The sequence below is a fragment of the Dipodomys spectabilis genome, unplaced genomic scaffold (assembly GCF_019054845.1).
Source record: "Dipodomys spectabilis isolate Male_0828 unplaced genomic scaffold, ASM1905484v1 ptg000030l, whole genome shotgun sequence".
In the NCBI taxonomy this organism is placed as follows: Eukaryota; Metazoa; Chordata; class Mammalia; order Rodentia; family Heteromyidae; genus Dipodomys; species Dipodomys spectabilis.
Window position 1 is genome coordinate 5,250,773 of NW_024870707.1, and position 24,599 is coordinate 5,275,371.

At 49.5% G+C, this 24,599-nt stretch overlaps 2 protein-coding genes across 4 annotated transcripts; one reads left to right on the forward strand and one right to left on the reverse strand.

Annotated features, from left to right (window-relative positions):
• Positions 1 to 4,657: 4,657 nt before the first annotated feature.
• Positions 4,658 to 17,022, reverse strand: Timm10 (translocase of inner mitochondrial membrane 10). 2 transcript variants are annotated; one of them, XM_042676049.1, is made up of 4 exons: positions 17,012 to 17,022; positions 8,055 to 8,069; positions 7,513 to 7,625; positions 4,658 to 5,147 (listed from the first exon to the last, which is right to left on the reverse strand). In XM_042676049.1, the coding sequence occupies exons 3-4, from the start codon at positions 7,581 to 7,583 to the stop codon at positions 4,946 to 4,948; spliced, it is 273 nt and encodes a 90-aa protein (XP_042531983.1). In that variant the 5' UTR covers positions 7,584 to 7,625; positions 8,055 to 8,069; positions 17,012 to 17,022; the 3' UTR covers positions 4,658 to 4,945. The 2 variants fall into 2 exon arrangements, with proteins under 2 accessions (XP_042531983.1, XP_042531982.1); XM_042676048.1 differs by lacking the exon at positions 17,012 to 17,022 and having other exon boundaries at positions 8,055 to 8,196.
• Positions 17,023 to 17,417: 395 nt separating this feature from the next.
• Positions 17,418 to 24,261, forward strand: Smtnl1 (smoothelin like 1). 2 transcript variants are annotated; one of them, XM_042676081.1, is made up of 7 exons: positions 17,418 to 18,053; positions 18,710 to 18,842; positions 18,944 to 18,995; positions 19,955 to 20,113; positions 20,277 to 20,391; positions 20,542 to 20,693; positions 23,652 to 24,261. In XM_042676081.1, exons 1-7 carry the CDS (start codon positions 17,418 to 17,420, stop codon positions 23,794 to 23,796), a joined length of 1,392 nt encoding a protein of 463 aa, XP_042532015.1. In that variant the 3' UTR covers positions 23,797 to 24,261. The 2 variants fall into 2 exon arrangements, with proteins under 2 accessions (XP_042532015.1, XP_042532017.1); XM_042676083.1 differs by having other exon boundaries at positions 17,418 to 18,050.
• The last annotated feature ends 338 nt before the right edge of the window (positions 24,262 to 24,599 follow it).

The window sequence follows — 24,599 nt, forward strand, 5'->3', positions numbered from 1 at the left end:
CAGATGTTGTTTCCTCAGTAACTGGCACTTCCAACATGAGCCAGCGGTGCCTGGCTTGCACTGGTTTTTGCAGAACCCTTTCCATGGACCCCTATGACTTGCCCGTCTCCCCTTTATGACCTGATAACTTTGTGGAAGCAAAGGCTTTGCCTGTTTACTTCTTGTATCCCCCCAGCCTGGCACCTAAGAGGCAGATGTGCATTGAGGAGTCCATACAGCTGTTTTCACACCTGCTCTTCCCTGTGAGTGGCAGATACCTTTCTTCATTTCTAATGCATGCTTCCTGCATAGCTTAGCTCACGTTTCATCTCAGGAAGCTATCTGGCCTCCTGGGCTGGGTGTAGTGACATACTCCCCCACCCCCAACAGTGTTGAAGCCCCCGCACTGATCTAGATTGCTCAGTTTAGTTCCTTCCTCCCTTCTTCCTTTCCCATTCTACAAGATAGAACATCTTGTATGTCTGCTGCCTACTGAAAGCACATGGTTAAGTTCCTTGTTGGACAAGTGGAAAGGAAGTGCAGAAACGAGGCTGGAAAGTCAGGTGAGGATCACCTTGGAAGGACCTCCACGAGGTCAATGGATGGAGAACTTCCAGATTTTGTTTGCTTTGTTTGGATTTTCCCTGGATTTCTTTCAGCTTTGTTTCTAATGGAGATAGACGTGGGAGAGCCTGTGTGTGGGACACATGAAGGATGTTAGGAATGAGACCTTACGTTGAGATCACTTGTACTAGTGCCTCACACCTGTTATCCTATTTAGGAGGCAGAGATTATGAGGATCTTAGTTTGAAGTCAGCCCAGGAAAAAAGTTCACAAGACCCAGCTATACGGGAAACTGAAATTAGAAGGGTCTTGGTTCCAGGCCAGCCCAACAAGGTCACAAGACTACATAGTACTTGTGCAAGAAATTACTTATTCAGCCTAACAAATATGTATTAGAAACTTGGCACAAGAAATGTAAATAAAATGATACAGCCAGACTGGAAGCATGGCTCAGGTGGTAGAGTGCAAGCCTATGAGTGAAAGCATCAGGGTGTAAGTTCAAGTTCTGGTCCCAGAAGGAAAAAACAAAAAAACAACAAACCCTTTGCCAGACACTAGTACCTCACACCTGCAATCCTGTCTACTCAGGGGGCTAAGATCTGATTTGAAGCCAGCCCCAAGAAGGAAAGTCTGTAAGACTCTTATCTCCAATTAACCACCAAAAAGCCAGAAGTAGAGCTGTAGCTCAAGTGGTAGGGCACTATCCTTGAGCAAAAACTAAGATATAGTGCCCAGGCCCTGAGGAAAAATCCCAATATTGGCAGGAGTGCAACTGGCTTATGTCTGTAATTCCAACTACACAGGAGGCTGAGATCTGAGGTTCAAGGTTCAAGGCCAACTCAGGCAGAAAAATCTGAGAGAATCTTATCTCCAATTAACCACCAAAGAGCTAAATGTGTAGGTGTGACTCAAGTGGTACAGCTCCAGCCTTAAGTGAAAAAACTGAGCGCAAGTCCCAGAACTGGCATACATATACATATAAAATTGGATTTCCCTTCGATAAAAACTCATCAAACTCATCTAATGGACTTCCTGGCTCACAAAGCAGTCAGCTGTACCCACCTTCTTCCTACTCTTCTTCCACCAGACCCTCTGTCCCGCAAATTCCCATCCATCTTCCATATCTCACTAATCTGTTACCTTCTGAGAGTCAGCACCTTCCTATATAGGCCCAGACCCCCTAAACTTTTTTTTTAAAATAAATTAACTATAAAAGCACCTCAACCTGGTGCTAGTAGCTCACACCTGTAATCCTAGCTACTCAAGAGTCTGAGATCTGAGGACTGAGGTTCGAAGCCAGCCTGGGCAGGAAAAGTCCGAGACCCCTATTAATCACAGAACAAGCTGGAAGTAGCACTGTTGCTCAAATGGTAGAGTGTAACTTTGAGCAAAAGGAGCTCAGGGATAGCACCCAGTCCAGAGTTCAAACCCATCTTTCCCATTAATTTTTTTTTTTTTTAAATTTTTGGTCCGTCGTGGGGCCTGAACTCTGGGCCTGGGCACTGTCCCTCAGCTCTTCAGCTCAAGGCTAGTGCTCTACCACTTGAGCCACAGCACCCACTTCCGGCTTTTTCTGCTTATTTGGTGCTGAGGAATCGAACCCAGGGTCTCATGCATGCAAGGCAAGCACTCTACCACTGAGCCACCTTCCCAGCCCTCATTAATTTTTTTTAATCTTCACCCTACTACTAAAACAATGCTTGTCATAAGACTCTTCTCTGGTCAGCTCACATTATGAAAAATCTCTAAAATTGCACACAAAATTCTCTGCACACTGGGAGAACGATTCATGGTTATTATAAATTCTTAAAGGGCTTAAGACCCCAAGGAGCTGAAGAGGTCTTCCCTTCAGAATAGCACTCTCAACCCACACTTGTAGATGGTCTCCTCCCCTTCCCAATGTAACTGCCAAAAGAACAGAACCTTTTTTTTTTTCTGTTCAAGACCAGGATTTGAACTTACTATCTGATACTTTATGCTCATTGGCAGGTGCCTTACCACCTGAGCCATACTTCCAAACCCAAGAATGGAATCTTTGTATTTTGTTCATCAGTGTCTCTAGATGCTGAGTGGTGCCAGGCATTCTAGCTGTAGGGGTACAATGACCAGCATCACAAAACTACCTCAGTTAAATAGACTGTATGTGTATGTGTCATTCAAAAGTAACATTTTATCCCTAAACTGTACCTTTTTTTCCTTAAGCTCTGTGCTAGGTCCCCCAAGATGTCACTTTATTGACTCTTATAACAACTCTGAGGCAGGCACTGTTATTATTTCACAGATGAAGAATCCGAGGATCCCAAAGGTAGCCATAGGGACAGCCAGGCATTGGTTGGTTCATGCTTGTAATCCTAGCTACTCGGGACACTAAGATCTGAGGGTTGCAGTTCAAAGCTAGCCTGCACAGGAAACTGCATGAGACTTAGCTCCAATTAACCACCAAAAAGCCAAAAGTGGAGATGTGGTTCAAATGGTAGAGTGCCAGCCCTAAGTAGAAAAAGCCAAGTAAGAGCGCAAAGCCCTGGTTTCAGGCCCCAGACACAACAAAAAGAGTTAGCAATGGTGGTGATTGTGATCATAGAGCATGGCAAACTGCAGCAGCTCAAAGCATGGGAGCTGTTGTTAAATCACACACCTTCACACCTCCTGGCCTCTTTACCATGTCTCCCTTTTAATTCAGCACTTACACTATCTACCTGGCTGGCATCAAGAACAAGCTTCTAAAATGCAGATACAACTTGGTCACTGAAGATGCACTTGTAGGTTTAAATCCTACAAGTCTGCTGCTGCCCTTAGCAGAAAGTCATAGCCCACCCAAGTAGGCTCTTTTGGCACTGCCGGGCCATGTTCATGCCTCATCTCCCACCATCAGCTACTCATACGTGGCATTCCAGCCAGACTCATTTCCTGAGTGCCCCATACTTTCCTGCCACTTTAAAGCCCTTCCAACTGCTATTCCCTCCAGCTGAATGCTCACCTCCCTACCTCTGCCATGCCTTCTCTTAGCGCCAGTGGATGCTCTGTGCTAAGCCTGAGGATAGGTACAATTATCTTTCTCATTACTCTCATTTTCAAACTGGAACTGGCAGAGAAGAGCAGACAGCGCCACCTGTTGACCTAAGTTTGCACTGTAGCACCTAGCAAGGAGCCTTACATACTTACTCCAAGATAGGAAAACTGAAGTTTTACAGGGGTCCATCTGGTGCCTCCATCTCCCATCAAAATGAACAATGAGAAGAGCTAATGATACTGAGTATCTAATGTATGTCAGGCACTTTACTAAGTACTTTAGATAGGTACAACTAGGTGCAACTTTGGAGATAACAGGCACAGAGCAGTTAATGTACCTCTACAAGAGAGGACTCAAATACAATCAGGAAGGCTTAAACCTAAACTTGGAAAGCACAAACTCTCCGCCTCTAGTATCCTTCACTCCATCTCCAATGACCTAGCTGTGTCCCAGTCACTACCTGCCATGCACATCCAAAATGCCATCTAGAATGACCCACACATTCCAAAAGTCATACAGTACCCAGGGGCACTCCTTGGACAGGACCAAGGCTCAGCCCCTGCAGAGAGATGGCAGATACAGATGCACAATGCAGCCCCTGCCACGGGGCCCCCTCTCCCCCCAAGGCTCCATTCCCACAGTCTCCAGCCAGTAGCCCCGTCTCCATTTCCTAATAGGACCTTTAGCTTAGGCTCTTCATGAAGAATGAAGAGAAGTCTGATTCAGGTGAGCACTGAAGAGCAGTTGTCACTCAGGCCCCTCCCCCAATCACTTTCCACGAAGCCTGGCCCTTCATTCATCTTGTGGTTGCCACCTGTAAGAGGTTGGCTACTTGCTTCTTTAATCCCACTGGAGGCTGCTTGCCTACATTCAATGTCTTAAAATTCTTTTTTTCCCCCTTAACTCTTTGAGTCCTCACAATAGCTCTGATACTCCCGTTTTATAGACAAAGAAGATAAAGCAGAGAAGCATCACGTTTTGGGCAACACAGCAAGTGGGCAGACTCCAGGGCAAAACCTAAGCTGACCCGTGTACACATTTAAAGCACTGCATGAAAAAAAAAACAACCAAAAAACATTGCATGAGACGCCCTCTGCTGGTAGAAGGTCTATCTGATTTCTTTACTTCCAAATGCTATGCACAGGGCTTTGCACACTGTAGCTGTTGTCAACACATTTGTTTTAATATATATACAGTATACACACAGTCACATACCAGTGTGACAAACACCCCTTCTTCAATCAGGAGAGAGCTCTACCACACCTGGAGCCCCTGGAGATGCTCCAGAAAGCCCAGGTATGGCAGTCTTCATATATGACACCCACCAGGGGGCACTTTCATCAGACAAGAGGAAAGGGGCAAAGTGCACCCAGGTGTATGCTGTCTGGGGCCTCAGGCAGGTCCAGAGCTCTGCTGCACCCTCTTCATCAGCTCCTCATCCTGCATAGACAACTCGGTCAACTTCTTGCCCATACGCTCGTGGATGTCCAGATACTTGGAGACACACCGGTCTAGGCACACAGACTCGCCCTTAGACAGCTCCGCTTCCTTGTAGTGGGGGGGCACACACTTCCGGTGGCAGGCACTGGTCATTCTGCAAAGAGAAACAAGGTCCTGTCGTGAGCATCCTGTGGTACCCCAGGAACCTTCAACCATTCCTGCCTTGCTATATTGATTTCATCTCCCCCAATAAAGCAGAATAAATCCATCTTTTGTGTCTCAACCATCTAGCAATGTTCTTGAGGAGGAACCTTGTTTGGGCTCAGGTACACTGACAAATAGGAGCCTTCTGTTGAAACTTAGTTGTGTGCCAGGCATCATGCTAAAAGCTTTCATGGATTGTTCTCGAACCCTTACAAATAACCCTAAAGGGGTAGGCACAATCACGATCCCCAGAGTAGAGTTAAAGATAGTCTTACTGCAAAGCTTATATTTTCAAATCACTCAAATTTATATGCCTCAAGATAAATAAACTAACCAAGAGAGCTTCCACTGACAAAATGCAGCAATGGTGCTCACTAGATACTAGGTTGAAAATGAACTATATGCAAGGCACCAGTGGCTAACACCTGTAATCCTACTCAGCTACTCAGGAGGCTGAGATGTGAGAATTGTAGTTCAAAGCCAGCATGGACAGAAAAGACTCCATGAGACTCTAATTTCCAATTAATCACTCAAAAACTACTAGCCTTGAGCAAAAGAGCTCTGGGACAGTGTCCAGGCCTGAATCAACCCCCATGACCAACAACAACATAAAAAAGAAAGCCAGGCACTGGTGGCTGAACACCTAGCTACTCCAGAGGCTGAGATCTGAGGATTGTGGTTCAAAGCCAGTTCAGGCAGGAAAGTCTGTGAGACTCTTGTCTCCAATTAACCACCGGAAAACTGGAAGTGCTGCTGTGGTTTAAAGAGGTTCAAAGAGTGTTAGCCTTCAGCAAAGAGCTCAGGAACAGCGCCCAGGCCCAGAGTTCAAGCCCCATGACTGACAGAAAAATTAAAAAAAAAAAAAAAAGGAAATGAACTATACAATTTGTGGGTGGAGATAGAAGGAAAAAAAACTGGGAGCAAAAAAGGGGTGACACTGTCCAAAAGAAAGGTACTCATTACCTGACTTACATAACTTACATAACCTCTACGTACATCACCTTTATAACAACAATAAAAATTAAAACATAGCAGATAACGGTTTCCTATGTGGTGGGCTGGATGCTAAGGGCCTTATTATAATGTCTTGAAGAGGTAGATATTATTGGCTTATCTGCATTATTTTAGCTAGCTAGTTAGTGCCAGTACTGGGGTTTGAACTCAGGGCACTATCCCTTGGCTTCTTCACTGAAGGCTGGTACTCTATCTCTTGAGCCATACCTTCAATTCCGGCTTTTTTTGGTGGTTAACTGGAGATCAGAATATCAGACTTTTTTGCCTGGGCTGGCATTAAACTCAATCCTTAGATCTCAGTATCCTGAGTATCTTGGATTATATGTGTGAGCTACCAGTGCCTGGCAAATTTTATTATTTTAAGGATTATAAAAAGATAAACCAGCTGGGCGCTGGTGGCTGATGCCTGTAATCATAACTGGGGCAGGAAAGTCTGTTAGATTCTTATGCCCAATTAACCACTCAAAAACCAGAAGTGGCACTGTGGCTCAAATGGTAGAGTTAGCCTTGAGCTGAAAAGCTCAGGCCCAGAGTTCAAGCCCCAGGACAGACAAAAAAAAAAGAGATAAACCACTAGGCACCAGTGGTTGATGCCTGTAATCCTAGCTACTCAGGAGGTCTGAGATCTAAGAATAACAGTTCAAAGCCAGTCCAGACAAGAAAGTCTATGAGATTCTCATCTCCACTTACCTACCCAAAAAATCTGGAAATGGGGCTGTGGCTCAAGTGGTAGAGTGCTAGCTTTAAGCAAAACAGTAGCTCAGGGTCAGAGCCCAGGCCTAGAGTTCAAGCTCCAGGGCCTGCACCAGGAACAACAACAACAAAAAAAATGATATGTTAAACCTAGCCAGGTGCAGTGGTGTATTTGGGAGGCTGTAGTAGGAGAATTGTGAGCTTAATGCAAGACTGGGGTGCATAGCTAAACCCTATCTGTATCTATCTATCTATCTATCTATCTGTCTGTCTATCAAAGAACACCCACCCAAGCTCCACCTCCACCAAAAAAGGGATTAACTAATAAATTGACTGCTTTTAAAAAGGCAAATACTCCAGTGCTTTTGGAAACCAATCAAAGCCTAGATTGAGGTTTTCTTTTTGGTGGATTCCTTCAGGTCAGTTTCAACTCCAACTAAACTGCCCACAGAGCTCAATCAGCACACACCACGCGGTTGTGGCCGAGGAAGAGCGCAGGCATGGGCTTTCCCTGGGGCTAGCACGTTAGAATTACCTACCTCTCTATCTTTGGTAAGGGCTACCAGGGCTAATTTTCCAAGACAGGGTATTTCGGAGCGACCTGTTACCTGTTGTACATGTCAGCCATCATCTCCACCTCCAGCTCCGCGGCCAACTGTTGGGCCCTGAGCGGATCCATCTCGGCCCAGCACGTAGAAGGCAACCGTCAGATTTGCTAGTCCTAGGAGCAGACGTCAACTTCTGAGCCCACCCCTTCCGTTCACCCCCTAACCCAAGAGGTAAGGGGTGGCCAGAAATCACCGAGCGTGAGACCCAGCAGGGGCGACGGGCTTCGTGGAGCTCCACCAACCCCCCTCGGCTATCGGAAAACTGGCCCTCGGGCAGCCGAAGACCAGCCCCGAGGTCACTGGAGACGGCTCGGGGGCGGGGCGCTGAGGCCGAGTCCCGAGGCCCCGACACCCCAATCCCGCCAACAGATCAGTGGCCGGTTTGGGCTGAGGCGGGCTGCCCGGCGACGCGGGCTGCGAACTCTGCGGGTTCGATCCGACGCCGAACCGAGGCGCCTGGGGTCCGGCCTACAGGCAGAACGTCCCAAAGAGCGAGGCCCGCCCCGGGGTCACCTTGCGGCCGGACACCACGGCGTACTTACCACGGCCCGCAGGGGCTCACGCTTCCCCAAAACACAACCCAAAAATCCGCCCACCGCCGAGGGGAGGGGCTGAGAGGGAAGAGGGAGGAATGAAAAGTTGCCGAGAGCCCAGGGAACGCCACCGCGAAGGCACGTGGGTCACTTCCGGGAAGGAAGTCCCGCCTCTTCCTGAGCCCGGAAGGAAATACCAACGGGGCGCTCTGGGAAATCGTTTACCACCGAGAGGGAGCTGGGTGGGTTGGCCCTCTGGCTGGTGGAGCAGGCGACTCTCAAACGGGGGCCGCCATGTTACCATAGAGACGTGGGCGGAGGCGTGTGCAGAGTGCCCCCAATCTGATTGGCTTTCGAATCCCTGGGGTTGCCATGGAGACCAGTGAGTTTATTTGTTGTGGCTGGCGCAGGCCCGCGGGTTTGAGATGCTGCGCTGGGCCAGACGCGGTGCTCTGCCTGCGACCCCCGCCGGGGTCACAGAAGATGGGCGCGAAGAGACTTATATGGGGTGTCTTTTGCTCAGCTTCTGCTCGGCGCTCCGAGCCATACATAGGCACGATGTCCAAAACGGAAATAGGAACAATTGTTCCAAAATAGGAATGATTTCGGCCTCCACGGGAGCCGACCCAGTGCCCGGGAGCGAGGGAAGAGGAGAGTACGGCTGATCTCTTCAGCTCTCAGGCCGCCCCTCAAAAAACAAAGAACGTCTTTGATCTCTTAAAAAAGAAAAATTATTTTTTATTCAACTAAATTTGATTCCCCCCCCTCATTTCCCGGCAAACTAAATGTACAAGATGTAAATTAACGACAAGAATGCACTATCCACGGGAGAAGGTAAGCTGGTTATCATTATACGTTTGTAATTGTCCAAACCAGTCCTGATTTGGGAGCAGGGGGAGGGGAAGATATTGGGAATTGGACTGAGGGCCTTACACCTTTCACCCCCACCCCCCACATGCTAAGCCTGGATATGCTAAGCTCTGCACCTACTGCCACAGTCCTGGTTTAAAACATCAGACCCAGTTTGTTACTGCCCTAAGGACTCAACTTTGATTCTTTTAAGATGGCTGGGAATCAATCCCAGTTATAACATGCAGTACGAGGCAAAATAGAGGAATCTTAAGTTTTATTTTATTCCACTTTCGTGGTACTAGGGATCAAATCCAAGGACTCTCACAAGCACTGTACCGCTGAGCTACACCCTCAGCTCTATAAAAATTAAAGTTTATGCACACTTTCAAACAAGTTATGGAATCAGCCTAGGTGGCTACCAACAGATAAGTGGATAAAGAAAATCTGGTGCACACACAGTAGAGTATTAGAAAGCCATAAAAAGTGAAATTATGTCATTTGCAGATAAATGGATGAGACTGATGGTCATTAAGTGAAATAAGCCAGACACACAGAAAGACAACTCTCACATGTTTTCTATCATATGGAGTCTAGATGTAAAAAATACATAAAAGCAGAGAGAGGACTATTAGAAAGGAGAAGGAGACAAGTAGGAGAAAGAAGCAAGGACCAAAGAGTGTAATAGGGCTGACTATAACCAAAGTATGTTATATATATATATATACATATGTTATATATTTTTTGATATATGTGTTATATGAAAATGTCAGTGAAACCCATCATTTTATATAAAATAGAATTTTGTGTAAAAGAATAGGAAAATTAATAAAGAAATATATATATTCATGTAATGATTCACACTGAGATCAAGATACAAGCTACTTCCTGTACTCAAAAAAGTTACCTCATAATCTATGGAGTTTAACAGGTAAAGCCAATGAATGATGATATAAGTCAGATCAGTGGTAACTTTATGAGAGTGAGCATTGACTGGCTAGATGCATGAGGAAAATTATGAGATAACTTTTTTGTTGTTGTTGGTTGTGGAGCCTGGGCCTGGGCGCTGTCCCTCAGCTCTTCAGCTCAAGACTAGTGCTCTACCATGTGAGCCACAGTGCCACTTCCGTTTTTTTTGTTTTATTTTTGCTTATGTGGTGCGGAGGAATCAAACCCAGGGCCTCATGCATGCAAGGCAAGCACTCTGCCACTGAGCCACCTTCCCTGCCCTGAGATAACATTTTTGAGTACAGGAAGTGGTATTCTACCACTGAGCTATACCTCAGCCCATATTTCTTCTTTTTGAATGTTGTCTAGTGTTTGACTGTATGGATGTACTATATTCATTGTCCATTCCCCTGTTGATGGACATTTGGGTGTTTTCTAGCTTTGAATTGTTACAAATAATGCTACTGTAATAATTACTATGCAGATTTTTGGAGTAGGGAGGTGCTACAATTCAGCTCAAGGCCTCAGGCACGCTACACATGCAGTCTGTCACTGAAGTCCAACCCCAACTCCATGTAGTGAATACATTTTTCCCTGATTTTTGCCTTTGAAAATAGAATCAACACATTAGGAAAAGTTTAGAAACTTCATGGAAGGAGAGGGATACGTATAAAAAGAATCTATCTCTTAAATTGGATATGTACTGTGCATTACAAAAAGTTACACAGTGTATGATTTTCACTCAAATAACTTTCTCAAAATGATGAAATTATGCAGATGGAGAAGAGAGTAGTGGTGACCTGGGGTTAGAGTTGGTGGAGGAAGACAGGTGTGTCACAGCGGGATCTTTGTGGTACTGGCATGATATCCTCCTGTTTGTGGAGGGGTAACCATAGCTACTATAACCCTAGCTACTCCGGAGGCAGATAATAGGAAGACTGTAGGTAGAGGCCAGCCCTGGTCAAAAGTTCACAAGTCCCCATCTCAACTAATAAAAAGCTGAACATGTTGGGATGTACCTGTTAGCCAGCTCTGTAGGAAGTGTAAACAGGAGGATTGAGTGGGACTCCTCACAGGTCATCTGGATTACTGATCTATTACAATGTGCAGACGCTCTGGCCCCTCTTCCCCACCCAGCAGAGGGAAACTGTGGGGTTGTCACTTACCATGGGCCAGTGTTATCCTCTTGCATGGGACCCAAATCCAAAGGAAGGGCAGGGTTGTCACCTAGACCTTCCTCATTGGGTGCCCAGACTATAAAGACAGATGTCTCCCTGGACTGCCTGGAAATAGGCATAGAAATGAAAGGATATTCTATTAGTTTGAAGAGATAACTAGCCCTGCCTCTGGTTGCTCCTCACCCTTCCCCTCACCTCTGCTGCTGAGGACCTGGACCAAGCCAGCCACCACATCTTGTACCTAGATCGCTGCCCACACTTCCCCATCAGACTCATTATTTCCAATGGCTTCCAGTCCCAGAGCAGAACCCAGAGAATCCTCTCTGGGCTTTGAGTCCTCTCTGGATCCTGAGAGAAACTCAAGACTGGTGATGGACTTTACATGAAGGCAGTTGTTAACCATTAATATTAAGCTCTTTGACCTTGGTCCCCAAACTTGGCTCCACAAAATGATCTCTTTCACCCCAGGCATGGGCCCTAAATTCCTATTCTATAATTTTACAGGTTTATGAATGAATTCAGCCTTTATCAAGGGCCCAGTAGGAACCAGGCAATTTGCAAGGTGTACAACCAGGAGCCCAGAGGCAAATCCCAGTCCCCAGAGAGTGTTGAGTCTAATGAGAGAGATAGGAAGGAAATGAAAAAGATCATTTTAGGTTCTAAATAGTATGAACAATATAGAAGAAGCTGAAATGGTGGAGAGAAATTGGAGGTCAAGAAAGACCTCTTCAAAAGAATGAAATTTAAGCCAAGTCCAGAAAATTGAGAAAGAGCCAGTCTGGCAGAGATACAGAAGGAAAAGCCAGTCCTCCTGAGTCTGGAAAGAGATCAATATATTTAAGGAACAGAAGGCGGTGGGGGGGAGGGGGCGGCAGTGTGTGACTGAGTGGTGGGGGCTGGAGAAGAGGAATTGGACGTGTCCACAAACTTTATACATGATTCCCCACATTCAAGTGGTACCTTCCTTAACTTGTCAGGCACACTGTGAGAGTAAAGACTTGTTGTGAGCAAAATTTCAGTTTGGCACCAAACGCATGTCCAGAGCCAATGGTGTCCCAGTCACTTCCACTCAAACCAGAACCCGAGCGTTATACATTTTCTAGACTCGTAAGTTTAACAATCCACCAGCCCACTCCATCTCTGTTCTCCCCTTTGCCCCTCCCCCCCAGCCCTGCTAGATCCCCTGTGTTAGCAGCTGCCCCCACTCACCCGCTCCTCAGCCCACCCTTGAGCAGCTGCTTTGTCTGGGAAGAAGCACAAGCCATTGTGTAAAAGGAGCCTGAGGGGTAAGGGAACATGGGAGATCTCGCCTGGGCCCCGGGTGGGCAGGGGTGGCCAGAGGGCGGACTACCACATTCCAGGTAGACAGTGCAGATGCCCGTCAGGGTCCCCAGGGCCCGAGCACCTTGGGGAGGAAGGCGATCACAGGACTGATGCTGCGAGGGTCAAGTGTGGAGGGGCACAATGTGATTGAAAGGTACCACCTGTCAGACCTTCAGAGGGAAACCTGAGCCGCCCAGTCTGAGGAAAAGTGTTGTACCAACAGGACAGTAAACAATGCTCTTCAGGGCAGCCCAGGCATCTCCAAGTGGGGGTAGGGGAGGAGGGAGGAGGGGAGGCGGGACCATGAGCTGGGGGCTAGAAGACACTGGAGCTTAAAGGCAGCCTGGAGCAAGGCGGCTCAGCTAGAGGAAAGCCACAGTTCCCAAGCCCTCGGGCAGAGGACCCAAGGTAGGACAAGCCCCAGACCCTTCTCTAAGTATCCCCTTTATTTGCCAACCCCTGCTCCCACCTTCCAAGCACCCCGGAGCATCTAAGGAGAGCCCTATCATTTGAAGAAATCCCTGCTCCTTCCTAATGCTCTCCATCATGTATGTTTAATTCTTCTTAGATGCCTGGGGACAAGGGGCTCATCCCTGAGGAGCTGGGGAAGCTTGACTTATCAGCAGGTGGCCACCCCAGGAAAAGACCTCTCAAAGCACAGTAGTAGAGACCTTTGCAGGTCTTTTGAATGGATTTAGGAAGCCAACTGCAGGCCACTCAGAGTGACCTCTCCAATGGACGGGGTGAGGTGGGTGGGGTGGGGGGGAGGCGGGAGCATCAGGACCACTGGACCGTGTATTGGGCAGCAGAGGGCAAGCATGGCTCTCACTTCTTTAGGGCGTGAAGTGCGGGCCCCGGGGCTTCCTTCCTCCTGGTCCATAGGGCACAAGGTAGGGACGATATGGGAACTTCCTGAGAAAGGAAGAGGAAGGAAGTGAAAAGTAGGCCTGGAAAGCGGGTAGAGAGACTCTGGAGGGGCTTAGTGTGTGCTTAGAAGGGGAGTGTCCAAGTGCAGAGAGGAACCCCTCCCACCACTGATGTGTCCCCTACTCTCTGCTGGGGCCTTGGAAGGGGCACTGGGCTGAAGAACCAGTGGGAGCAATATCTTTAGAGTCCATTCAGACAGACAAGAGGACCCTTCCCCCCGCCCCCCACTGTAGGTGTAGTTTAGCCATCCAATCTGTCTTTGGGTTTCTAATCTGGTCATTGGAGCCAATTGCACCTCTTGTGAAGGACCAGAGTTCAGAACACCCTAGGTAAAGCAGGGACCTGCATGCAGTGTGAGCTCTAAACTGCTGTAGAATTGTGAGACCTGGGGGGTGGAGGGGTGTTACCCCAGTTTCTCAGCATTCTGAGCTCCTTCGCTCCTTGTCTATTTACTACGACAGGCCTGGAGGGGGGAAGCTGAGGTGATGACAGGTTAGCTGATTGGGGGCGGGGGAGCTGTGCGCACCCCTCCGCGCTTCCTTGCCTCTACCCTAAGGGTGGTGGTGGAAGGAAGGAGAGATGATTAGATTACTCAGCTACATCTCAGCCGAATACTGCCCTACTTGGAGGCACCAGAAGGTTCTTGTTCCCATCTTCCTGACACTCGGTTCTCTCTGCTTTGTCTCACCAATAAATGCCCTGGAGAGCAGCAGGTCAGGGACCTCACCCTGGCACAGAGCTGGGCATGGCCAACCTATGCCCCGTGAGCTGGTGTGTGCCTTAAGCTCCCTCCAAGTACTTCCTGTGCGTTGGTTTCCTAAGTCCTCTACCATCCCATAGGAGTGGGTCCTATTTTTGTCTCCAGAAATTAAAAACACAGAGAAAGTAACAGAGGGAGCTGGGATCCATCACAGGAAGACTCCCCAATCGATGATGGTCACCCCTGTTCCTCCCACCCAAGAGAAAGCATGGTTGTAGCTCAGGCTGTCCAGCCTTCACTATACTTTCATTGAAGGTGGTACTTCACAAGGGCTCTCACTGTACATGTGCTTCAGCGGGAAAAATGAAACAGTAAAACAGTAGGCAAGAAGAGAGCAAAAGAAGCCAGGCATCAGGGACTCATACCTATAAACCTAGGTACTGAGGAGACTGAGATCTGAATGGTTCAAAGCCAGCCCAGGCAGGAAAGTCTGGGTTAACCACCAAAAATCTGGAAGTGGAGATATGGCTCAGGTGGCAGAGTGCTAGCCCTGGGCATGTCAGAATTGGCATAAAGAAGTAAGTAAATAAATAAATCAAAAGTCCATGGCCAAATAGCTTTGGGGGAAAAGTGAATTAAGTGAAATGTAAACCAAATTTAGTCTTATTCACAATGTGGAATCTGAAATCTATTTCTGTGCTAGTGAAGCACTTTGTATCTCCAAGAAGATGGGAAGCAGGCTATTTTTATGATGACCTTGGCCAGAAAGCACACCTTCCCCACACCCCAAGGAGAGCCCTTCTCAGGATCTCTGGGAAGCCTCCTTTTCCACAGAACACAGTCTGGAAAATGTGACTGGGATACACCTTGTCTTGGTCAGTGGAAACTGAGTCCTGAGGGACTTGCTCCGAGTGAGGAACTAGGAAGAAGGGGTCCAGACCAGTGTCATGACCTCCTGGCACTCTGCTGATGTGTTCACCATTGCTCAGCCTCATGTCTCTCCCTCACCACTGCCCCTTCAATACATTGAGAAATCCATAGTTTGCACTTCTTGTGTGTGTGGCGGGGGTGGGGGCGGAGTGGTATTAGACCTTGAACTCTGAATCTAGGCGCCCGCTATCCCTTAGTTTTCTCACTCTTGGTTAATTGTAGATAAGATTCTCATGGATGTTCTTGCCCAGGCTGGCTTCGAACTGGGAGCTAGGATTACAGGTGTGAGCCACCATCACCTGGCTGGTCTGCATATAGTTATGAATCCCAGCCTGATTCCTAGGAGCCAAGGACTGGGGGGAGGAGACCAAATCCAGAGACCCCTGGGATTCTGGTCTGTGCGTCTGCCAGTCTTCCTGCCTCCCATGCCCTGTCCCAGTTACCCCAGTGCCCTGGGTGCCCCCGCCAAGAAAGACAGTCCTGCCAAGGGCTGGAGGTATTTTTAGCCAATGACAGTAGTGTCCACTTTTCTTACTGTCTGAGTCATGCCTGGAGCCCTATTTGGGGGTTGTTTTCTCTGTAACTGGACCTCCAAGAAGAGCAAGAGGATAAAGGAGCTGGCACCGTCACCCTGTTACTGCAGATCCTGTATTAAATAGGAAGCACTTGAATAGGAAGTCCCAGGTTATGCTGCCATCCCACCCACACCCACACCCACACACAGGCTCCCAGGGACACCTAGAGGGTCGGCTGGGCAGAAGCCAGGGAGAATATGATTCTGTGCCTCATCAACACAAACTCTTCCTTGCAACCACTCCTCCCCCCCCCCATTTTTTTTTTTTGTTTTGGTCGGTCGTAGGGCTTGAACTCTGGGCCTGGGCACTATCCCTCAGCAATTCAGCTCAAGGCTAGCACTCTACCACTTGAGCCACAGCGCCACTTCCAGTTTTCTGGTGGTTTACTGGAGGTTAGAGTCTCACGGACTTTCCTGCCCAGGCTGGCTTTGAACCGCGATACTCAGATCTCAGCCTCCTATAAAACCATAGGTTGGCAGAGATTCAGAGACCAACTGGGGTCCCAAATTTTAGGTATGTAACACCACCTCTGTGATTTAGCTACATCAATAGCTAAACTCTTAACTTGGTAAATGCCTTCTTTTAAATTAACTTATTCTAAAATTCATTCCTTTTTATTTGAATTCTTTCTTGTTGTTGTTGACTGAACTCAAGTCCTTATATTTATGAGGCAAGTGCTCTTCCACTGAGTCAAGTCCCCAACCCCTCAATAATTTTTTTGTCTTTTCTGGTACTGGGGATTAAGCTCAGAATGGCGCACGTGATAGGCAAGTGCTTGGCCACTGAGCTATATCCCAGCCCCACTTGTAATTTTTTTAAGACATATGTATATCACTATTGGAAGCAAGCTCAATATCACTTGCCAGAAATAGTCAGTTATCATAAAAATGCATATGCTGGAAACATATTCCTACCTGCCTTGAGTTCTAGGGGGGCAAGTAGCCATCTTTCCACAGGCCTACCAGGATGCTAGAATCCAACTGTGACCACCTCACTGGCTTCATCAAAAATAGGCAAAATCGACCAGGTGCCAGTAGCTCACACCAGTCATCCTAGCTACTCAGGAGGCTGAGGATCATGGTTCAAAGCCAGCCTGAGCAGGAAAGTCCATGAGACTCTTTATCTCCAATAAACCACCAGAAAACCGGAAGTGACGTTGTGGCTCAAGTGGTAGAGCACTAGCCTTAAGCTGAAGAGCTCAGGGACAGTGCCCAGGCTCAGAGTTCAAGTCTTACAACTGACAAAAAAAATAGGCAAAATCATTGCAAAGGCATTCCACAGGGAGCTGAGGAAGCCAGTTCAGTGGCAGGGTGCTTGCCTAGCATGTTTGAGGCCCTGTGTTCCATCCTTGGCATCAAAATAGTAGTAGTAGTAGTAGTAGTAGTAGTAGCAGCAGCAGCAGCAGCAGCAGCAACCAATAGTAATAGAAAAAAGGCATGTGTGAGTCAATGGCCTTTAAAGCCAATGCCATACTCTACAGAGAGAGCATTAGATGACACCATCCAACATCATGTTGACATAGCCCAACCTCCCCACCTTTGGGGAAGCTGCACTTTACCCTTCATGTAAAAGGTCACCATAGAGCTGGGAAGGTGGCTCAGTGGTAGAGCGCTTGCCTTGCATGCAAAAGGCCCTAGGTTCGATTCCTCAGCACCACATAAGCAAACAGAAAAAAGCCAGAAGTGGCGCTGTGGCTCAAGTGGTAGAGCGCTAGCCTTGAGCTGAAGAGCTGAGGGACAGCGCCCAGGCCCAGACTTCAGGCCCCACGACCGGACCCAAAAAACAAAACAAAACAAATAAAAGGTCACCATAGGGACATGTGTGGGTGTCAGGCCCAAGTATTGGATATTCTGACTCCAAGGCCAAGGCTCTCAGAGGGTGAGGACCTTGCCTCATTCCAGAATGGATCATAACCAGGTTCACTTGTCTTCTCTTTCCAGAAATGGATCCGAAGGAAGGGAAGCCCTCTGAGGATGGGACCACTGTCTCCCCAACCACAGAGGAGCCCAGGACACCAGGAAGTGGAGTGTCTGTAGAGGAAGAAACTAAAGACACAGCTGGTATGAACGCCAAAGAGGGGCCTCCAGAAGGGGCAGACATGCAAGAAAAAGCATCAGCTGAGGAGGGTGTTTCAGCAGAATTCCAGGGGGAAGCAAATGGGTTACCTGAGGTCAAGGTGGAATCCCACAAGGAGAATGCTGGGAATGAAGAAGCCCAGGCTGAACTTGTAAAGGAGGATGGTAGAAAGGAAGAGGCTACAGTGGCTTCTCAAGAGGTGACTGACAGGAAAGAAGAGTCCAAACCTGAATCCAAGGAGGCTGAGCAAAATGAGCAGGCCACACTGGTCTCTGAGAAGCAGAAGGCTGATGAAAAGGGGGCCGAGCCCCAATCTGTGGAGAAAGCTGATGGGAATGACGGAGACAAGAGTGAACTCGGGGAGGCTGTTGGGGAGGAGGCTGCAGACAAAGGGGCCAACACTGAATCTCAGGAGCCGGATGACGTGAAAGATGAGGCCAAGGCTGAGCCCCAAGAGGCTGCTGGAAAAGAGGAGAATGAGAGTGATACAAAGGAGTTGGTGGTGAGTGAGGCAGAAAAAGAGATTCTGGAATATTCTCTTCCTTAGGAAGCAAGCCCTCCTGGCGTTATTTACTTGGTCTGTATTGGTTTTTCCATCATTGTGACAAAATAGCTGAGCAAATCAATGTAAAGGCGGAGAGGTTTATTTAGGCTGACAGTTGGGAAGGTTTCAATCCATGGTCAGCCATCTCAAATGCTTTTAGGCCTGTGGCCAGGCAGAATCATCATGGTGGAAGGGCATGTTGGAGGAGAGCTGTTCATCTCATGGTGGCCAGGAAATAAACAGGAAGGAGCCAGGGACAAGATTTATCCTTCAAAGGCAGTTACTTATTCCTCCAGCTAAGGCCCTACCTCCTGATAGCCTATTCATCTATGAATTCATCAATGGATTAATCCATTAATCCATGGCACTTTCACAGCCAACAATACCATGAGCTGGGGACCAACTCTTTCACGCACAAGCCTTTATGGAGAACACTTCAAAGCATAACACCTCAGCAAAAGTTCAGTCTTCTTCCCACTGACACCAAGGGGTGGTGCCCCTGGGTATACAGCACTGTGGCTCCAGGCTGCCTTCCAGATCTTTCCGATGCCCTCACCAAACCTTAGGCCAGTGCTTGTGAGGCTATTGAACCCACACAGACCTGTTCGTTTCAGGAGCCAGGAGGCATCCCTGAAGAACAGGCGCAAGACACGGAGAAAGAGTCAGAGGAGGGAGCAGTGGCAACTCCCAGCTCCCCAGAGGAGTGGCCCGAGAGCCCCACTGAGGAGGGCCACGGCCTTAGCCCCGGTGAGTGAGAGCCGAAGAGCCCAAAAGATACGGTCCATGTAATCCTCCTGGAAAGGTCACTGATGGCTCCAGCTTCCCTTCTCCCTGTTCTTCTCCTCCAGATGGGGTGGATCCAGACTTCTCAGCTTCCGGAGAGACCAGTCCTTCAGCCAGGTAATGCCATGCTCCAGGGTTCCAGCTCCACTGCCACTTACGCACGCACACCCCACTCCTCGTACCCTTCACAATCTACCGTCGTCATCTCTGTCTGGGCCTCCCCAGCCCCAGGTTTCAAGATATCCCAAGATTCTTGGCCCTCCTCCTTCTATCCCAGGGCAGAGTTCAGGAAAACAAAGCAGTGAGGGGAGCATGGGGATACCTGGTCCATCTCCCACTCCACAACTGGGGTTCTCCTCAGCATCCCCGACTTGTCTCCAGTGCGCCTCAATTTGCAGCTAGCCCACTGTGTCTCCACAGTGTCGGATCATCCATACAGCACCATCAGAAAGCCAGAGTTTGCACAACAGCTCTGCTGCTTAGCAGCGGCATGACCTCAGCCCAACACTCAGCGTCCTCTGATCTGTGGAGTGGGCCAGGGGATTGTGTCTAGCCCACAGGGTTTCTGGGAGGCTCAAACTGCATAGTGAGTGTGCAGTCCTGTAGCATAGTGCCTGGACTATGGCAGGTGCTGGATGGCCAGCCTTTGGCTCTCGCCATCACCATCCAGTCATTACACAAGCTGAAAGCCACTCCTTGTCCCGTTCTCAGGGCCCTCGTGTGTGTTCACTGGGCATTCACACAGATGTGTGGCAAGCACACCCAGGGGCTTCACCCCCCACCTGCTACAGGCCTTACGATCGCCTTGCTCGGTAGACAGCCTTGTCCCCATTTTACAGACAAGGAAAGCCGAGGCTTAGAGATGTGATGTAACAGTGTGATCCCAAGTCTGTCAGCCCTCAAGTGTGCCTTCGTTCTGCCCACGTGGCCTCACCAAAACAAACAAAAACAGTGCCACACAGAAATGCCACAATTGCACGTTCCCCTGTGATCCCCGCCCAGTTACCCCACCGCCCCCTCCCTGCATCCTGTGAAGGTGGTCCCAGCCCCTCTCAACCTTCTGTCTCTCCATGTAGTGAGTCTTCACCCAGTGATGTGCCTCAGAGCCCCACAGAGTCCCCTCCCTCTGAGGAGAAGAAGAAGGAAAGGGCCCCAGAGCGCCGGGTGTCCGCTCCGGCGCGGCCCCGGGGGCCTCGTGCACAGAATCGCAAAGCCATCGTGGACAAGTTTGGCGGGTAGGATGCACACCAGGAGAGCTGGGCTTTCCCCAGGGTCTAGGGCGTGAGGCCTGAGGGCCACTGACTGACAACTGTGGGCAGCCACCCCCGCACCACCATAGAGTCCTCTGTGGTCTCCAGCTTCTCTGGTCTGACCTGTGTACTCCTCCACCCTTCACAGGGCAGCCTCAGGCCCCACTGCCCTGTTCCGGAACACGAAGGCAGCAGGGGCAGCCATTGGCGGGGTCAAGAACATGCTCTTGGAGTGGTGTCGAGCCATGACGAGAAACTACGAGGTGGGCACAGGGCAGGGACACCCAAGTAGTGCAGGGGACCCAAGTAGTGGGTGGGGCAGATCTCAAAGACTGGGAGCATGGGAAGAGCAAAAAGTCCAGGCTCTCCGGCCCAGGTTCACCAAGGCCTCTTAATTCCCCCGCACACCGCAGCACGTAGACATCCAGAACTTCTCCTCCAGCTGGAGCAGCGGCATGGCCTTCTGTGCCCTCATCCACAAGTTCTTCCCTGATGCCTTTGACTACGCGGCACTGGACCCCACGAAGCGCAGGCACAACTTTACCCTGGCCTTCTCCACCGCTGAGTAAGTGAGCCTCGGCCCCGTGACCGCTGAGCAGGCTGGGTGCCCAGGCTGCCTAAGGTGGGGCTGGAGGCTCAGGGATTGGACAGTGGGTTCCAGATGTTATGTATCCAACAAATAGTGTGTGTTGTGTTATGGTGTGTAAGAGAGAGAGAGGCGGTACTAAGGACTAAACCAGGGCCTCGTGCATGCTAAGCAAGTGCTCTACTGGCCTCAACAGAGATTTTTTTTTTTAAGTTTGATCACAGGTTCTGTTTTAGGTTCTGAGGATTCCACAGTAGGTTAACCAGACCAAAAAAAAAAAAATCCTGCTCACTCATGGGTCATCATACACTATAAATGGACAGGTCATAAATGTACACATAAAGGTGAAATAGAAGGCCGGGTGATAATAGGTACCATAAAGAAAACTCAGGCTGGGCGCCAGTGGCTGGTGCCTAAAATCTTACCTACTCAAGAGGTTGAGATCTGAAGATCAAGGTTCAGGAACAACAAATCTGAGAGACCAGCAAAAAGCCAGGAGAGGAGGCATGGCTCAAGTGATAAATCATCAGCCATGAGCAAAACAGCTGAGCAAGAGCGATGTGGCTATATGCTAATAAACGATAGCATAATTGTTAGGATCATCATTATTTCCTTTGGAACCTAGAGAGGGGTTATTGCCGAGGCTCACACATGTCGGGTGGTGTCACAGCTGGGGAAAGGACAAAATGAGGAAGAGTGAGGCCCGGGGAAGGAGCCAAAGCAAAGACATAGCTATCCGGACTGAATGTGGCAGCACACGTCTGTAACCCAAGCATTTATGAGTCTAAGGCTGAAGGTTTTGAGTTCCAACAGAGAAGGATTCCCCGTGGTAGTGACAGAGAGACTCTGTCACCAAAACCAGCCTGGGGCCTCCATCTCCACCCACCAGGACCTCAGACCAGGAGCACCAGTGCTTTCCAACATGGAGAACCGGCAGAGGCTCTGAGCCACCTGCTGGAGACATGGGGATGTGAGGGCATTGACTCCTGGGAGTCCAAACCTTCTTGAGGGCTTGTCCCCAACCTGTAGGACACAGGCTACCGCCCTTCTTCTGCAGCTGCCTGGCCTCTGGTTCCAAGCCAGCTAGAGCCAAAGGAAGGTGGATGACTAACCAGAGGATGGCCCCAGGTTGGCAGGGGCATTGGGCAGCAAAGGGAGAGGAGGCAGAGGGGCCATGTAAATATGGAGGGTAGAGAATTAAGGCTGAGTAGCTGGATTTGGACCCTGACTCCTGCCTAACTCTGGGGCTCTTCTAGAAGCTTCTTATCATAGGATTTGGTGGGAAGATTAAGTGTAAAGAGAAAAGGGTCTCCACTCCCGATCACCTCATCCAGATGCCTTGGTCTGCCTTGTCCTTGATTCCTGTGGAGTCCTAGAACAAGGAGAGAACGGCTAATGCCAGCGTCCCAATGGGCGCCACCAGCCACACTGCTGGGTGACCTTTCTGCTACCCGAGCCCCATGGGAATGAAGGCCTTGCCTCTCCCGGCTGCTCTAAGAAGCTCTTGCTCCACCAGACCCGTTCTTCGAAACCCTCCAATCCATGCCCTGACCCGCCCCCCCCCCCCCCCACCAGCTCCCAGGCCAGCTGCTTGGATTGCAGCCCAGCTATCCCAGCCCCATAAGCAGATTTCCACTGGGGCCCTTGTTCCTCCTCCTGCTAGCACCCCTGGCTGGCTCTGGCAGCCTGGGACCACGGAGACCCAGCCGCCCAGCAAGGTGCCAGAGGCATTGGATAGGTCTGGGGGTGTCACTCACTTTGACCTTAAGCTCTGTTCCTCTTCTGCATGTTGGAGCCACAGAGGAATGCAAGAGACTGTGCAAAAAACCTCATAAAGCCCTGACACAGGGGACTAAGGCCCCAGGGATGATGCACTCAGTCTGTAGGGCTCTGCAAAGCCTGGAGTTATCTAATGGCCTCAAAGGACAGCAGAGTTAGAAAAGAGGACTTGCTAACTTCCATGCAGCTCCTCAAACACAGCAAGCAGTCCTGCCCCAGGGCCTTTGCTGGTTCCCTGGGTCTGGAATCTTCTTCCCAGATGGGCACATCTGTCTTTAAGGCCTCCAGCTCCCAACTGAAAAGTACCAGATGCGCAGTCCAGCACAGGACGCAGCCTGTCACCCAGCCCTGCCCGCTCGCCATCTGATGCGCCAGGTACTTTAGTCGTTAGACCTCTGTCCATCGCCTGCCATGAAAATGCTGGTGGTGTGAGAGGTAGGACGTTTTGGCTTTTCCCACTACTGAATTCTCACAGCCTAGAAGAGTGCCTGACACACATTAGGCTCTTGATAAATGCACAGGGCTAGTCCTGGGGCTTGAGCTCAGGGCCTGGGTGCTGTCTCTGACCTTTTGTGCTCAAGGCTAGCACTCTAGCACTTGAGCCACAGGTCAACTTCTCACTGTTTGGATGGTTAATTGGAGGTAAGAGTTTCACAGACCTTCCTACCCCAGTTGGCATTTAACTGCGACCCTCAGATCTCAGTCTCCTGAGTGGTTAGGATTACATCCTAGCCAGTGGCTAGGATCCTTTTTTTTTTTTTTTAGTTTTTCCTGAGAGGACTGGCCTAGCAGTAGCTCCTGGTTCTAGGGGACAGATGGAGATGTGTGTGTATGTGTGTGTGTGCGCACATATGTACAACACATCCACGCACAAGGAAGAGATTTTACAGAACAAAGACCAGAGTCCCCTCTTCCATGATTCCTGTGATGTCATATGAGGCCATAAAAAGCCAGCTTTGGGATCAGATGGGCTGAGTCCTAACCCTGCCGGCGCCTCGTTTATCTCCTCTGCAGTGGGATGGTTGGCTGGGTGATCTCCCTGCTCCAACATACAAGACTCCGTGGGCTTGATCCATGCTGGGCTGTCCCCGTCCACTTCCTTGGCTCCCCCATCCTTCACCTTTGGCCCTCTGTCTCTCACCCCACCCCACCCCTCAGGAAACTAGCCGACTGTGCCCAACTGCTGGAAGTGGATGACATGGTCAGGCTGGCAGTGCCCGACTCCAAGTGCGTCTATACCTACATCCAGGAGCTATACCGCAGCCTCGTGCAGAAAGGGCTGGTGAAGACCAAGAAGAAGTGAGCTGACTGGCAGGAGCGGGCGGGGAGGGAGGATACGCAGGGGGGGGAGGGGATGCAGAGGCAGACAGACCCCAGCAGAGAGCAGTGGCCCTGGGCTGGCGTCTGTTCCTTGCAGCAGCAGAGCCAGATTGCGGGAGGGGACAGGTGGCACCAGCTTCAGTGGCATTAAAAGTAGTTTTGTAAACCCTTGTGTCACTTCGCAGTGCTATCCTCACCATGACACACAGTGATCAATAAATAGGTGGTGGCCAAAGATCAAAATGGAGCCTACATTTCAATCCATGCGCTCACACTCAAGTCACACTGCCTCTGGTGGGGGGACCCCAGGACAGGGAAGAAGATTCTGAGTGAGGTAGTTTTTTGTTTGCTTGCTTGGTTTGGTGCCGTTCTTGCGGCTGAACCTCAGGGCCTGGGCACTGTCCCCGAGCTTTTCCACTTGAGGCTACTAGCCCTCTGTCACTTGAGCCACAGCTCCACTTCTGGCTTTTGATTGGTTAATTGGAGATAAGAGTCTCACAAACATTCCTGGGTGGGCTGGCTTCAAACCAGGATCCTCAGATCTCAGCTTCCTGAGTAGCTGAGATTACAGGCCTGAGCCATCAGTGCCCAGCTCTGCCCCACCTTTTGTCTCTGTCAAGCTAGAAGTTTTCCAGTGACTTCCAGGAGCTACCAGAACATTGAGTGAACTCCCATCCAGGTCTGGCTGTAGTTTGGCTTGTTTTTCTCATTCCCTTGCCCATCATGGTAAAGCCCTGAATGGGTTATAATTTCCTGCTGACGACCCAGCCTCGCTTTGTCTACCAC